This window comes from Oncorhynchus kisutch, linkage group LG8 (genome assembly GCF_002021735.2).
Source record: "Oncorhynchus kisutch isolate 150728-3 linkage group LG8, Okis_V2, whole genome shotgun sequence".
Classification (NCBI taxonomy): Eukaryota; Metazoa; Chordata; class Actinopteri; order Salmoniformes; family Salmonidae; genus Oncorhynchus; species Oncorhynchus kisutch.
Window position 1 is genome coordinate 41,576,438 of NC_034181.2, and position 13,005 is coordinate 41,589,442.

Here is a 13,005-nt window from a genome sequence, read left to right on the forward strand (position 1 = left end):
AGTGGAACACAGGGTATTGGAAGTCACTCCCTCATTTGATTAGGGAGATTGTTATTCAAATGTCACCATTTCCATACTAACCTGCCTGCCACCTCTCTCGCCACCTCAACCCTATCCCCTTGAAAAAATAATTTAGATGTACATGGCCAGGTAATTTCTCGAGATTGGGAAGTGTTGGTTGATCTGGGAGTGTACGTTTTCTTATCTATTTATTTGATTCTGTTTCCCTGAAAGATTTTGTCTCTTGCCATGCTAAAACATGCAAATATGTCCTGCAGATTGTGAATCACGATCTTCAACGTTTTATCGCTTGTGCTCATACTCAGCTTTAACAATTTAATTTAAATCTTACTCTTTCACCTTACTACTGTATTTAAGACCCCTAATTATCCAGGTAAGCAATTTATCAAGCAATATCTTGATCGATAACTACCTGCTCATTTCTACTGTACATAGGGGCATAAGCATTGATTGGCTTGTCTACAGCAATGTCAATTCCCACAAGGTATACATGATCATGCATGATTAGCATAGCAGTTGTTCAAATTCAAGCGAGGCATAACAGTGACACGTTGTGGACTGACATTGATTATACCTCTCTCCCCCACCTAACTTGCCATAGGTGTAAGTGTAACCTCCATGCTGGCCAGTGCACCTTTCGGGAGGGAAGCCTGCAGTGTGACTGTGAACACAATACGACGGGCCAAGACTGCACTCGCTGTGAGAGGGGCTTCAAAGCCAAGTCATGGAAACCTGGATCGTACCTACCCACCCCCAACGGATCCCCCAATACCTGTACGTAACCTACAATATAGCTACTAGGGATTAACATGGGTAACCGGGATCCCGGGACTGTCCTGTGAACACTCTTCACATTTACCAGAAAAAATTTAACGACAAGACCCGGGAAATGACATCTTCCCCCAATACCGGCACTAATGCACAACATGCGCAGGATCAGATTAGCAAAAACATTTATAGCACATTATCCAAACAGGTTGTCACATGGAAGCCTTTAGCCTAGCTTATTTACTTCACACGAAGTCGCCATAAATTCAAAGCGCACGCACAATTGACACTGCCGGACTGCACACGCGACCCGAATGCAGTTAATAAACCCGACAGGAAACCCATATACAGTAGGTTTGGTCTATAAAAGAATGTGTGCCTTTATTATTATTATTATTATTATTATTATTATTATTGTGAATATTCTGATAGTCACAAATGTGATGGGCCTATGCACAATTCCCTACATAGGCATCTCTGCCACTGACATTACGTTTGTTAACAATGCAGAGAGGCACGAGGGAAAATTCTATCTTCTCCTGTCCTAGAGCCTAGGCTATTTTCCTATCCAGTCCCAATCCCACTGAAAACCAAAATCCCGACTCCTGTTGCGCATGAAAATGCACTGGGAATCTAAGATAGAGTAACTATCATTTGGAAATATCGGTGTAATTTGCTCTGAAATCTTTACATAGTGGCAGAGCCAAGCCGACAAGGTGGCGCGGGCGTTTTAAATTGGCACTTCTGATTTTTTTTATTTGTTTGGGGGGGGGGGGATTTCGAGGGATAGATATGAATTATTCCCGGTATTGACACTTGGTAGATTTTCAGGGAAATATTAATCCCTAATAGCTACTGTATATACTTCCAACATGATACCATACTGTATCAACCATACTATACCAGGCACATACTAGATGGATTAAGTAATGGTTGAAGAGGAATTTGGGTCATCTGCTCTACACAGCCACAGAGGGGAGCAGCTGAAGCTGTCACATTTCAAAGGAGAGATGTCAGCAAGTTTGAGGAATCGTACAGATGTACATGTATACATATGCAGAAGCACCCTATGCTATACTCGCAAACTACAGAGGGAATGGGGGGCCTGCTGCTTCCAACGGCATCGAAAACCTCCAGCTCTCTCTTTTTCCCCCAGACGTATTCATAAAAACACTGTAATTCTCAAAGATAAATGAGTAAACCTCAAGTACCCCTCTCTCTCTCTCTCTCTCTCTCTCTCTCTCTCTCTCTCTCTCTCTCTCTCTCTCTCTCTCTCTCTCTCTCTCTCTCTCTCTCTCTCTCTCTCTCTCTCTCTCTCTCTCTCTCTCTCTCTCTCTCTCTCTCTCTCAGGTGATGCTGCTGGGACTCTTGGCAGTAAGTAAAGTCCTAATCAAACGGGGTAGAGCTTGTTGTCGCTTATTATTATTATTTTTATTCTCTGTTCATATGCTATCCTTCTTTTGTCTTACTTATAGCACACTATCTTATATAATGTGTCCCTCCCCTCTGATGTTGTGGCGGGTCCCTTCATTCTAATCACAACGATCCCACTCACAAATCACATTTTTCCACAGTTGTATATCCCTTACTGCTGGTCGATAATTTAAAAGGGGGGAGGGGCTTTAAAGTGTGCGGATGAGGGCTAATCCAGGGACATGATGTGAGAGGGATTGTGAGTGTATACACCAGAGTCTCTCATAGGGATTCTTTGCAGACCTATAGGAGATACTGTACTGCTACAGCTGTGGTGAAGTAACCATATTGTTTTGGGAGATGGCCAAAGGATGATTTCATGGTATATCCACAATCAGCATTTTCCCATGTTAGTGCATCTGATATCATTTTACTGTTTTTCTCTACCTTCTTGGTGTGGTGCCCTCTCAGCACCCACAACAGTCCAGACTCCGCCAACAACCACACCTGCGTTGGCGACTACGACCAAGCCACCCACAGACCAACTGCCCACAATTACCACTATTATGGCAGGTGGGAAAGCAACTACGGTTGTAGTTTCTGACGGCCAGGCAGAGTGTCTGTCTAAAAGGAACACAGGCTGTGTCTGAAATGGCAGCGTATTCCCTATATTCAGTATATTGCCTATATAGTGCGCTACTACAGAGCCCTATGGGCCCTGGTCAAAAGTAGTGCACTACATGGAATAAAGTGCAATCGGACGCAGCCATAGTCTGAGGGCTCATCAACCTCCTGCTTCCTATTGAATTTTAAACCAGAGTACACTTACTAAAGTAGTACATACAGTAGAATGTGTCCCTGGTGCATTCCTGATGACCAGGAAATGTGTTGTCCTGCACAGCTGAAAGGGAAGGCAAGGCTATAATGTTGATGAAGCATAAAGGCAATGGAAGAGAGGAGTTGATGAATCTTTGTCTCGGTTAGCTTGGTCATTTAGCATGTCGTAAAGTGGCTGGTTGAGTATGTGTGTTATATACTGTAGCTCACATATTTCTTTACCAACCGCCCTACAGTTTGTGATGTATTGCATGTTAGAAAGAATATAACATATCTGCATTTGTGTTATCAGATAAGTAACAATATTGTTTTTTGTAGTCAGTAGTCGCTTCATGTGTGTGTGTATGTGTGTCTGTGAGAGACTTTTTGGCAACTAGGTTGTACTTTCACTAGATATCCTTCACTTATTATACTTCCATGGAATCTCCCATAATGTCAGGCTGGACAGAGAGTCTCCCATGGCCCAGTGATTTCTGACGCGTGTGTGTGTGTGTGTGGTTCAGCAGAGTGGAACCCCCCCATGTCTCTGTCTCTACTGCTGTGACGTGTCCTATAGGCTCTGCGAGTGTGTGTTCCCTGTTAGTAGGGACTTCAAAACCTCCATAGTAACAAATGTCATTTTCAAATGCAAATAAAGTGCCCTTAGAAAGTATCACACCCCTTGACCTTTTGCACATTCTGTTGTGTTACAGCCTGAAATTGAAATGGATTAAATTGAGATTTTGTGTCACTAGTCTACACACAATATCCCATAATGTCAAAGTGGATTTATGTTTTTAGACATTATTATTCTTTTTTTAAATTAATTAAAAATTAAAAGCTGAAATGTCTTGAGTCAGTAAATATTCAACCACTTTGTTATGACAAGCTGAAATATTAGTGTTTAACATGATTTTTGCATGACCGCCTCATCTCTTATTTTTCTCTTTTTCTTATTTTTCTCTTTTTCTCTTTTTACTTATGAGCTTAAAAACTAAATATACACATGCAAACGACAACATACAGATGCACAGAAACATCCAAAACATCACCCCTGCCCAACTGCTCACACCCCCATCTCCAGCGCCCATATCATTCTCCAGCGCTCATATCATTCTCCACCACATGGCCTCAAACTGCACCCTTTTGTTCCTCTCCATCGCCCACGCACTTTCAACATTTAGATAATAAAGCATTTGACCTTTCCATTGTGTTAACGATGGAGGATTGGTTGATTTATTGTTTATAAGTACGTATATGTTTTTTTCAAATGATTGGCGAGAAGAGTTTCGTCCAACTCATCGGGTATCTCACTGCACTCTCATATGCCATGTCTTTAAATATGTAGACAGATGGATTATAAAGTACATTTACATTGCAATACTTCTCACAGCCAACTTTCTAACTCCGCCCATGACTTTTGGACTTTATAGACTTCCCAGAAGGCATGTATTATTGAGTCATTGTTAGTTTTACACTTAAGACATGACTCTGCCGTTGTGCTGTAGAATTTGGGAATTCTGTCTCATGTAATAAATTCTATACATTAGTTTACAGTGCATTCGGAAAGCATTCAGACCCCTTGACCTTTTCCACATTTTGTTACGTTACAGCCTTATTCTAAAATTGATTAAATATATTTTCTTCCTCATTAATCTACACACAATACCCCATAATGACAAAGGAAAAACATGTTTTTAGAAATTTTAGCAAATTTATTTCATAACAAGTCAACTGAAATATTACATTTACATAAGTATTCAGACCCTTTACTCAGTACTTTGTTGAAGCACCTTTGGCAGTGATTACAGACTTGAGTCTTCTTGGGTATGATGCTACAAGCTTGGCACACCTGTTTTGTGGGATTTTCTCCCATTCTTCTCTGCAGATCCTCTCAAGCTCTGTCAGGTTGGATGGGGAGTGTTGCTGCACGGCTATTTTCAGGTCTCTCCAAAGATGTTAGATCGGGTTCAAATCCGGGTTCTGTCTGGGCCACTCAAGGACATTCAGAGACTTGTCCCAAAGCCACTCCTGCGTTGTCTTGGCTGCGTGTTTAGGGTTGTTGTCTTGTTGAAAGGTGAACCTTCCCCCCAGTCTGAGGTCCTGAGCACTCTGTACATTGCTCCGTTTATCTTTCCCCTCGCTCTTGACTTGTCTCCCAGTCGCTGATGCTGTAAAAGAACCCAACGGCATGATGCTGCCACCACCATGCTTCACCGTAGGGATGGTGCCAGGTTTCCTCCAGACGTGATGCTTGGCATTCAGGCCAAAGAGTTTCTTTTTGTTTCATCTAGTTGAGGCGCTTCAGAAGAGGAAGGGGAGGACCATCCTCCTCAGTGAATTTCATAATGTCCTTGTAAAATATTTTAAAATGTATCCTTTTTAGATAAAACTATACTAAATATATTCACGTCACCAAGTACCCGATTAAAACACTCTATTTTGCAAAGGTCTGCAGTAGCCTCAACATCACTCGGGAAGATAGCACCGTGGTGTCGCCGGAGGACAGCTAGCTTCCGTTCTCCTCTGGGTACATCGACTTCAATACAAAACCTAGGAGGCTCATGGTTCCCACCCTCACAAATAGACTTACACAGTAATTATGACACCTTCTGGAGGATGTCCTCCAGTCTATTAGAGCTCTAGCAGCATCAACTGACATGTTGTCCACCCAATCAAATAATCAGATAATGAGTCTAGTACTGAAAGCATAAGCTACAGCTAGAAACCACTGCAGTGTATAAAATGTGGTGAGTAGTTGACTCAAAGAGAGAGAAAGACAATAGTGTAACAGTTTTTAGCAAATTAATTTCTTCCAAAATGAAGGCCGAAGCAAGAGAGAAATAGAAAGAGATGATAATTTTTTTCACTTTCAGTTTCACCTACTTAGCTAGCAAATGCAGCTCGCTAGTTTAGCCTACTGAAACATCCAGCTCAAACAGAGGGATGCTATGTTAGCTAGCTGGCTATGACTTTTCAACACAACACTGGGTCAAGGTAAGCTTTTGGTATCACAAATGTATTGCCACCGGGGCCCACCGGTGTAACTGCGTACTGACTATACACAGTAACGTTACTGCTTGATTGTAGCAGGTTTACTAACGTGTTTGTTATATTAGCTATATTGACTATGACTTTACTTTAGCTAATATGGTGACAACAATTTTTTTCGCCTGGTCATATACAGCTGATGTGTTGTGCATTGAAATCCACAAGCGAAGGGAAGAGGTGAGAGGAGGAGAGCACATGGATGTGAGAAGGAATACAACATGGCTGCTATGAAAGTGAACTATGTTTACAAGTCATCAGGGGTGTATTCATTCGACCGATTCTGTTGAAAAAAAAAACTCTTAAACAGAACAAAACAGGGATAAACATACTTGACTGCCACTGGTTTCATCAGACCAGATAATCTTGTTTCTCATGGTCTGAGAGTCCTTTGGAACTCCAAGCAGGCTGCCATGTGCCTTATACTGAGGAGTGGCGTCCGTCTGGCCACTCTGCCATAAAGCCCTGATTGGTGGAGTGCTGCAGAGATGGTTGTGCTTCAGAAAGGTTCTCCCATCTCCACAGAGTATCTCTAGAGCTCTGTCAGAGTTACCAACAAGTTCTTGGTCACGTCCCTGACCAAGGTGCTTCTCCTCCGATTGCTCAGTTTGGCCGGGTGGCCAGCTGTAGGAAGAGTCTTTGTGGTTCCAAACTTCTTCCATCTAAGAATGATGGAGGCCACTTTATTCTTTGGGACCTTCAATGCTGCAGAAATGTTTTGGTACCCTTCCCCAGATCTGTGCCTCGACACAATCCTGTCTCCAAGCTCTACGGACATTCCTTCGACCTCATAGCTTAGATTTTGCTCTGACATGCACTTTCAACTGTGGGGCGTGTATATAGAGAGGTGTGTGCCTTTCTAAATCATGCCCAATCAATTGAATTCACGACAGGTGGAGCCCAAGTTGTAGAAACATTTCAAGGATGATCAATGTAAACAGGATGAACCTGAATTTCATAGCAATAGGTCTGAATACTTTTTATTTTAGTTTTATTTTACTTTGATTCATCTAGGCAAGTCAGTTAAGAACAAATTCTTATTTTCAATGACGGCCTAGGAACAGTGGGTTAACTGCCTTGTTCAGGGGCAGAACGACAGATTTGTACCTTGTCAGCTCGGGGATTCGATCTTGCAACCTTTCGGTTAGTAGTCCAACGCTCTAACCACTAGGCTAGGTATTTATTTTATTATATAAAAAAATGTAGCTGTAAAAATTTCTAGAAACATGTTTTCACTTTGTCATTATTGGGTATTGTGTGTAGCTTGATAAGGAAAATGTTTTATTTCATTGATTTTTAGAGTAATCTGGAAAAAGTCAACGGATCTGAATACTTTCCGAATGCACATAGCTCTGTAACTGTTTAAGGCACCATGGGCATCATGGTGAAATCTCTGAGCGATTTCCTTCCTCTCCAGCAACTGAGTTAGGACGGTTGCCTGTATCTTTGTAGTGACTGGGTGTATTGATACACCATCCAAAGTGTGATTTAATAACTTCACCATGCTCAAAAGGATATTCAATGTCTGCTTTTAGTTTTACCCATCTACCAATAGGTGCCTTTTTTGCAAAGCATTGGAAAACCTCCCTGGTCTTTGTGGTTGAATCAGCGTTTGTAATTCACTGCTTGACTGAGGGACTTTACAGATAATTGTATGTGTGGGGTACAGAGATGAGGTAGTCCTGGAAAGTTTAATTAAGACATTTCAATTTGAAATCTTTTGGACATCAGAGCAATGTTGAGGGAATCCTATTTGAGTCAGACAAGGATGTTCATATGATAGGTAAGAGCTGGTCATGGGTCCAACTCAGCTACGCTCAAGGTCCTAAACAACATCATAACCGCCATCGATAAGAGACATTACTGTGCAGCAGTATTCATCGACCTGGCCAAGGCATTCGACTCTGTCAATCACCACATTCTTCTTGGCAGACTCGACAGCCTTGGTTTCTCAAATGATCGCCTTGCCTGGTTTACCAACTACTTCTATGATAGAGTTCAGTGTGTTAAATCGGAGGGCCTGTCAGGGCCTCCTGGGTGGCGCAGTGGATAAGGGCGCTGTACTGCAGCGCCAGCTGTAGCCCCATACACTACCCCATACACTACCCACCACCGCGACCTGTACGCTCTCATTGGTTGGCCCTCGCTTCATACTCGTCGCCAAACCCACTGGCTACAGGTTATCTACAAGTCTTACCCTCCTTATCTCAGTTCACTGGTCACCATAGCAGCACCCACTCGTTGCACGTGCTCCAGCAGGTATATCTCACTGGTCACCCCCAAAGCCAATTCCTCCTTTGGTCGTCTTTCCTTCCAGTTCTCTGTTGCCAATGACTGGAACGAACTGCAAACATCTCTGAAGCTGGAGACTCATATGTCCCTCATTAGCTTTAAGCACCAGCTGTCAGAGCAGCTCACAGATCACTGCACCTGTGCATAGTCCCATCTGTAAACAGCACATCTATCTACCTACCTCATCCCCATACTGTATTTATTTATTTCTTGCTCCTTTGCACCTGTAACGACCGTTGGTGGAAGAAGGTGAGAACCAAAGTGCAGCGTGGTAGGTATCCATAATACTTTTAATCCAGAATGAATACACAAACAAAAACAACAAAACGATAACTGAACAGTTCTGACAGGTGCAACAAACACTAACCAGAAAATAACTACCCACACCCATAGTGGGAAAACAGGCTGACAACGATTGCCAGCTGCCTCTGATTGGGAACCATACCAGGCCAAACACATAGAAATAGAAAACATAGAATGCCCACCCCAACTCACACCCTGACCAAACTAAAACAAATACATAAAAAAGGAACTAAGGTCAGGATGTGACAGTACCCCCCCAAAGGTGCGGACTCCGGCCGCAAAACCTAAACCCATAGGGGAGGGTCTGGGTGGGCATCTGTCCTCGGTGGCGACTCTGGTGCGGGACTTGGACCCCACTCCAACATAGTCTTGGCCCACTTAAGTGGCGCCTTTGGAGCGGCGACCCTCGCCGCCGACCTCGGACTGGGGACCCTTGCAACGGGCCCCGAATAGATGGGAGACTCTGGCAGCGCCGGAGTGAAGGGCGACTCTGGCAGCGCCGGAGTGAAGGGCGACTCTGGCAGCGCCCCGGAGTGAAGGGCGACTCTGGCAGCGCCCCGGAGTGAAGGGCGACTCTGGCAGCGCCGGAGTGAAGGGTGACTCTGGCAGCGCCCCAGAGTGAAGGGCGCCTCTGGCAGCGCCGGAGTGAAGGGCGACTCTGGCAGCGCCGGAGTGAAGGACGACTCTGGCAGCGCCGGAGTGAAGGACGACTCTGGCAGCGCCGGAGTGAAGGACGACTCTGGCAGCGCCGGAGTGAAGGACGACTCTGGCAGCGCCGGAGTGAAGGACGACTCTGGCAGCGCCGGAGTGACGGGCGACTCTGGCAGCTCCGGACTGACGGGCGGCTCTGGCAGCTCCGGACAGGAGGGAGACTGTGGCAGCTCCGGACAGGAGGGAGACTGTGGCAGCTCCGGACAGGAGGGAGACTGTGGCAGCTCCGGACAGGAGGGAGAACCTGGAGGGAGGAGACGGAGAGACATCCTGATGCGTGGGGCTGCCACAGGAGGCCTGGTACGTGGAGGAGGCACCGGGTGAACCAGACCGTGGAGGCGCGCTGGAGGTCTCGAGCACCGAGCCTGCACAACCTGTCCTGGCTGGATACTCCCTGTAGCCCGGCAAGTGTGGCGGAGTGGAACAGACCGCACTGGGCTGTGCTGGCGAACCGGGGACACCGTGCGTAGGGCTAGTGCCATATAACCCGGGCCGAGGAGACGCACTGGAGACCAGATGCGCTGAGCCGGCTTCATTACTCCTGACTCGATGCCCACTCTAGCCCGGCCGATACGAGGAGCTGCGATGTAGCGCAACGGGCTACGCGTGCGCACTGGGGACACCGTTCGCATCACGGCATAACACGGTGCCTTCCCAGTCAACCTCTCACCACGGTAAGCATGGGGAGTTGGCTCAGGTCTCCTACCTGACTTAGCCACACTCCCGTGTGCCCCCCCCCCCCAAGAAATGTTTGGGCTGCCTCTCGTCCGTGTTGCGTTGCCGTGTTAACTCCTCATATCGCCGCCGCTCGGCTTTAGCTGCCTCCAGCTCTTCCCTGGGGCGGTGATATTCCCCAGCCTGTGCCCAGGGTCCCTTACCGTCCTCTCATGTCCATGAGTCCATTCCACGCTGCTCCTGGTTACCACGCTGCTTGGTCCTTTTTTAGTGGGTAGATCTGTAATGATTCTCCTCTTCGTCTGAGGAAGAGTAGTCAAGATCGGACCAAAATGCAGCGTGGTACGTGTCCATGTTAAATTTATTACAACTGAACACAAAATAACAAACGTGAAACAACGAAAATCGAAACAGTTCTGTATGGTGAAAACACAGACACAGAAAACAACTACCCACACCCATGTGGAAAACAGGCTGCCTGAGTATGGTTCTCATTCAGAGACAACGATTGCCAGCTGCCTCTGATTGGGAACCATACCAGGCCAAACACATAGAAATAGAAAACAGAACAAAAAACAGAATGCCCACCCCAACTCACGCCCTGACCAAACTAAAACAGAGACATAAAAAAGGAACTAAGGTCAGGACGTGACAGCACCCCAGTATCTCTACTTGCACATTAATCTTCTGCACATCTACCATTCCAGTGTTAAATTGGTATGTTGTAATTACTTCACCACCATGGCCTATTTCTTGCCTTAACTCCATTATCTTACCTCATTTGCACTCACTGTATATATATATACTTTTTGTTTTCTTTTGTTCTACAGTATTATTGACCGTATGTTTTGTTTATTCCATGTGTATCTCTGTGTTGTATGTGTCGAATTGCTTTGCTTTATCTTGGCCAGGTCGCAGTTGCAAATGAGAACTTGTTCTCAACTAGCCTACCTGGTTAAATAAAGGTGTTCTCAACTAGCCTACCTGGTTAAATAAAGGTGTTCTCAACTAGCCTACCTGGTTAAATAAAGGTGTTCTCAACTAGCCTACCTGGTTAAATAAAGGTGTTCTCAACTAGCCTACCTGGTTAAATAAAGGTGTTCTCAACTAGCCTACCTGGTTAAATAAAGGTGAAATATATATAAAAAATATATAAAAAAAGGTCAGATACACAAAACATTGCCCTGCATAAAACCTACATTTTTGTCAAATGTATTTTTGTTATGTTTCAACATTCCCTCCATCTTGTGCCAATATAGGGAACACTAAAATAACACATCCTAGATCTGAATGAATGAAATATTCTTATTAAATACTTTTTTCTTTACATAGTTGAATGTGCTGACAACAAAATTACACAAAAATTATCAATGGAAATCAAATGTATCAACCCATGGAGGTCTAGGTTTGGAGTCACACTCAAAATTAAAGTGGAAAACCACACTACAGGCTGATCCAACTTTGATGTAATGTCCTTAAAACAAGTCAAAATTAGGCTCAGTAGTGTGTGTGTGTGTGTGTGTGGCCTCCACGTGCCTGTATGACCTCCCTACAATGCCTGGGCATGCTCCTGATGAGGTGGCAGATGGTCTCCTGAGGGATCTCCTCCCAGACCTGGACTAAAGCATCCGCCAACTCCTGGACAGTCTGTGGTGTAACGTGGTGTTGGTGGATGGAGCGAGACATGATGTCCCAGATGTGCTCAATTGGATTCAGGTCTGGGGAACGGGCGGGCCAGTCCATAGCATCAATGCCTTCCTCTTGCAGGAACTGCTGACACACTCCAGCCACATGAGATCTAGCATTGTCTTGCATTAGGAGGAACCCAGGGCCAACCACACCAGCATATGGTCTCACAAGGGGTCTGAGGATCTCATCTCGGTACCTAATGGCAGTCAGGCTACCTCTGGCGAGCACATGGAGGGCTGTGCGGCCCCCCAAAGTAATGCCACCCCAGACCATGACTGACCCACCGCCAAACCGGTCATGCTGGAGGATGTTGCAGGCAGCAGAACGTTCTCCACGGCGTCTCCAGACTGTCACGTCAGTCACATGTGCTCAGTGTGAACCTGCTTTCATCTGTGAAGAGCACAGGGAGCGAGTGGTGAATTTGCCAATCTTGGTGTTCTCTGGCAAATGCCAAACGTCCTGCACGGTGTTGGGCTGTAAGCACAACCCCCTCCTGTGGACTTCAGGCCCTCATACCACCCTCATGGAGTCTGTTTCTGACCGTTTGAGCAGACACATGCACATTTGTGGCCTGCTGGAGGTCATTTTGCAGGGCTCTGGCAGTGCTCCTCCTTGCACAAAGGCGGAGGTAGTGGTCCTGCTGCTGGGTTGTTGCCCTCCTACGGCCTCCTCCACGTCTCCTGATGTACTGGCCTGTCTCCTGGTAGCGCCTCCATGCTCTGGACACTACGCTGACAGACACAGCAAACCTTCTTGCCACAGCTCGCATTGATGTACCATCCTGGATGAGCTGCACTACCTAAGCCACTTGTGAGGTTGCAGACTCCGTCTCATGCTACCACTAGAGTGAAAGCACCACCAGCATTCAAAAGTGACCAAAGCATCAGCCAGGAAACATAGGAACTGAGAAGTGGTCTGTGGTCATCACCTGCAGAACCACTCCTTTATTGGGGGTGTCTTGCTAATTGCCTATAATTTCCACCTGTTGTCTATTCCATTTGCACAACAGCATGTGAAATTAATTGTCAATCAGTGTTGCTTCCTAAGTGGACAGTTTGATTTCACAGAAGTGTGATTGACTTGGAGTTACATTGTGTTGTTTAAGTGTTCCCTTTATTTTTTTGAGCAGTGTATTTTTTCTAAGAGGTTGTCAGTTGGATAGGCTCTCTGCAAGGTTTTGTATATCTTACCTATCATATGAATAAAAACATGTTTTCCCTTTGTAATTATAGGGTATTGTGTGTAGATGGGTGAGAATATCTATTTTTT

At 45.3% G+C, this 13,005-nt stretch overlaps 1 protein-coding gene across 4 annotated transcripts in view; it reads left to right on the forward strand.

The window, feature by feature from the left end:
- Positions 1-13,005, forward strand: part of LOC109895642 (netrin-G2) — a 56,527-nt gene that overhangs the window by 28,816 nt on the left and 14,706 nt on the right. For 3 of the 4 annotated variants that reach the window (XM_031830395.1, XM_031830396.1, XM_031830397.1), the window contains exons 4-6: positions 623-795; positions 2,140-2,163; positions 2,674-2,775. In XM_031830395.1, coding sequence (XP_031686255.1) covers positions 623-795; positions 2,140-2,163; positions 2,674-2,775 — 299 coding nt within the window. The remainder of the gene's footprint in view (positions 1-622; positions 796-2,139; positions 2,164-2,673; positions 2,776-13,005) is intronic. The other variant, XM_020489513.2, reaches the window with a different exon arrangement.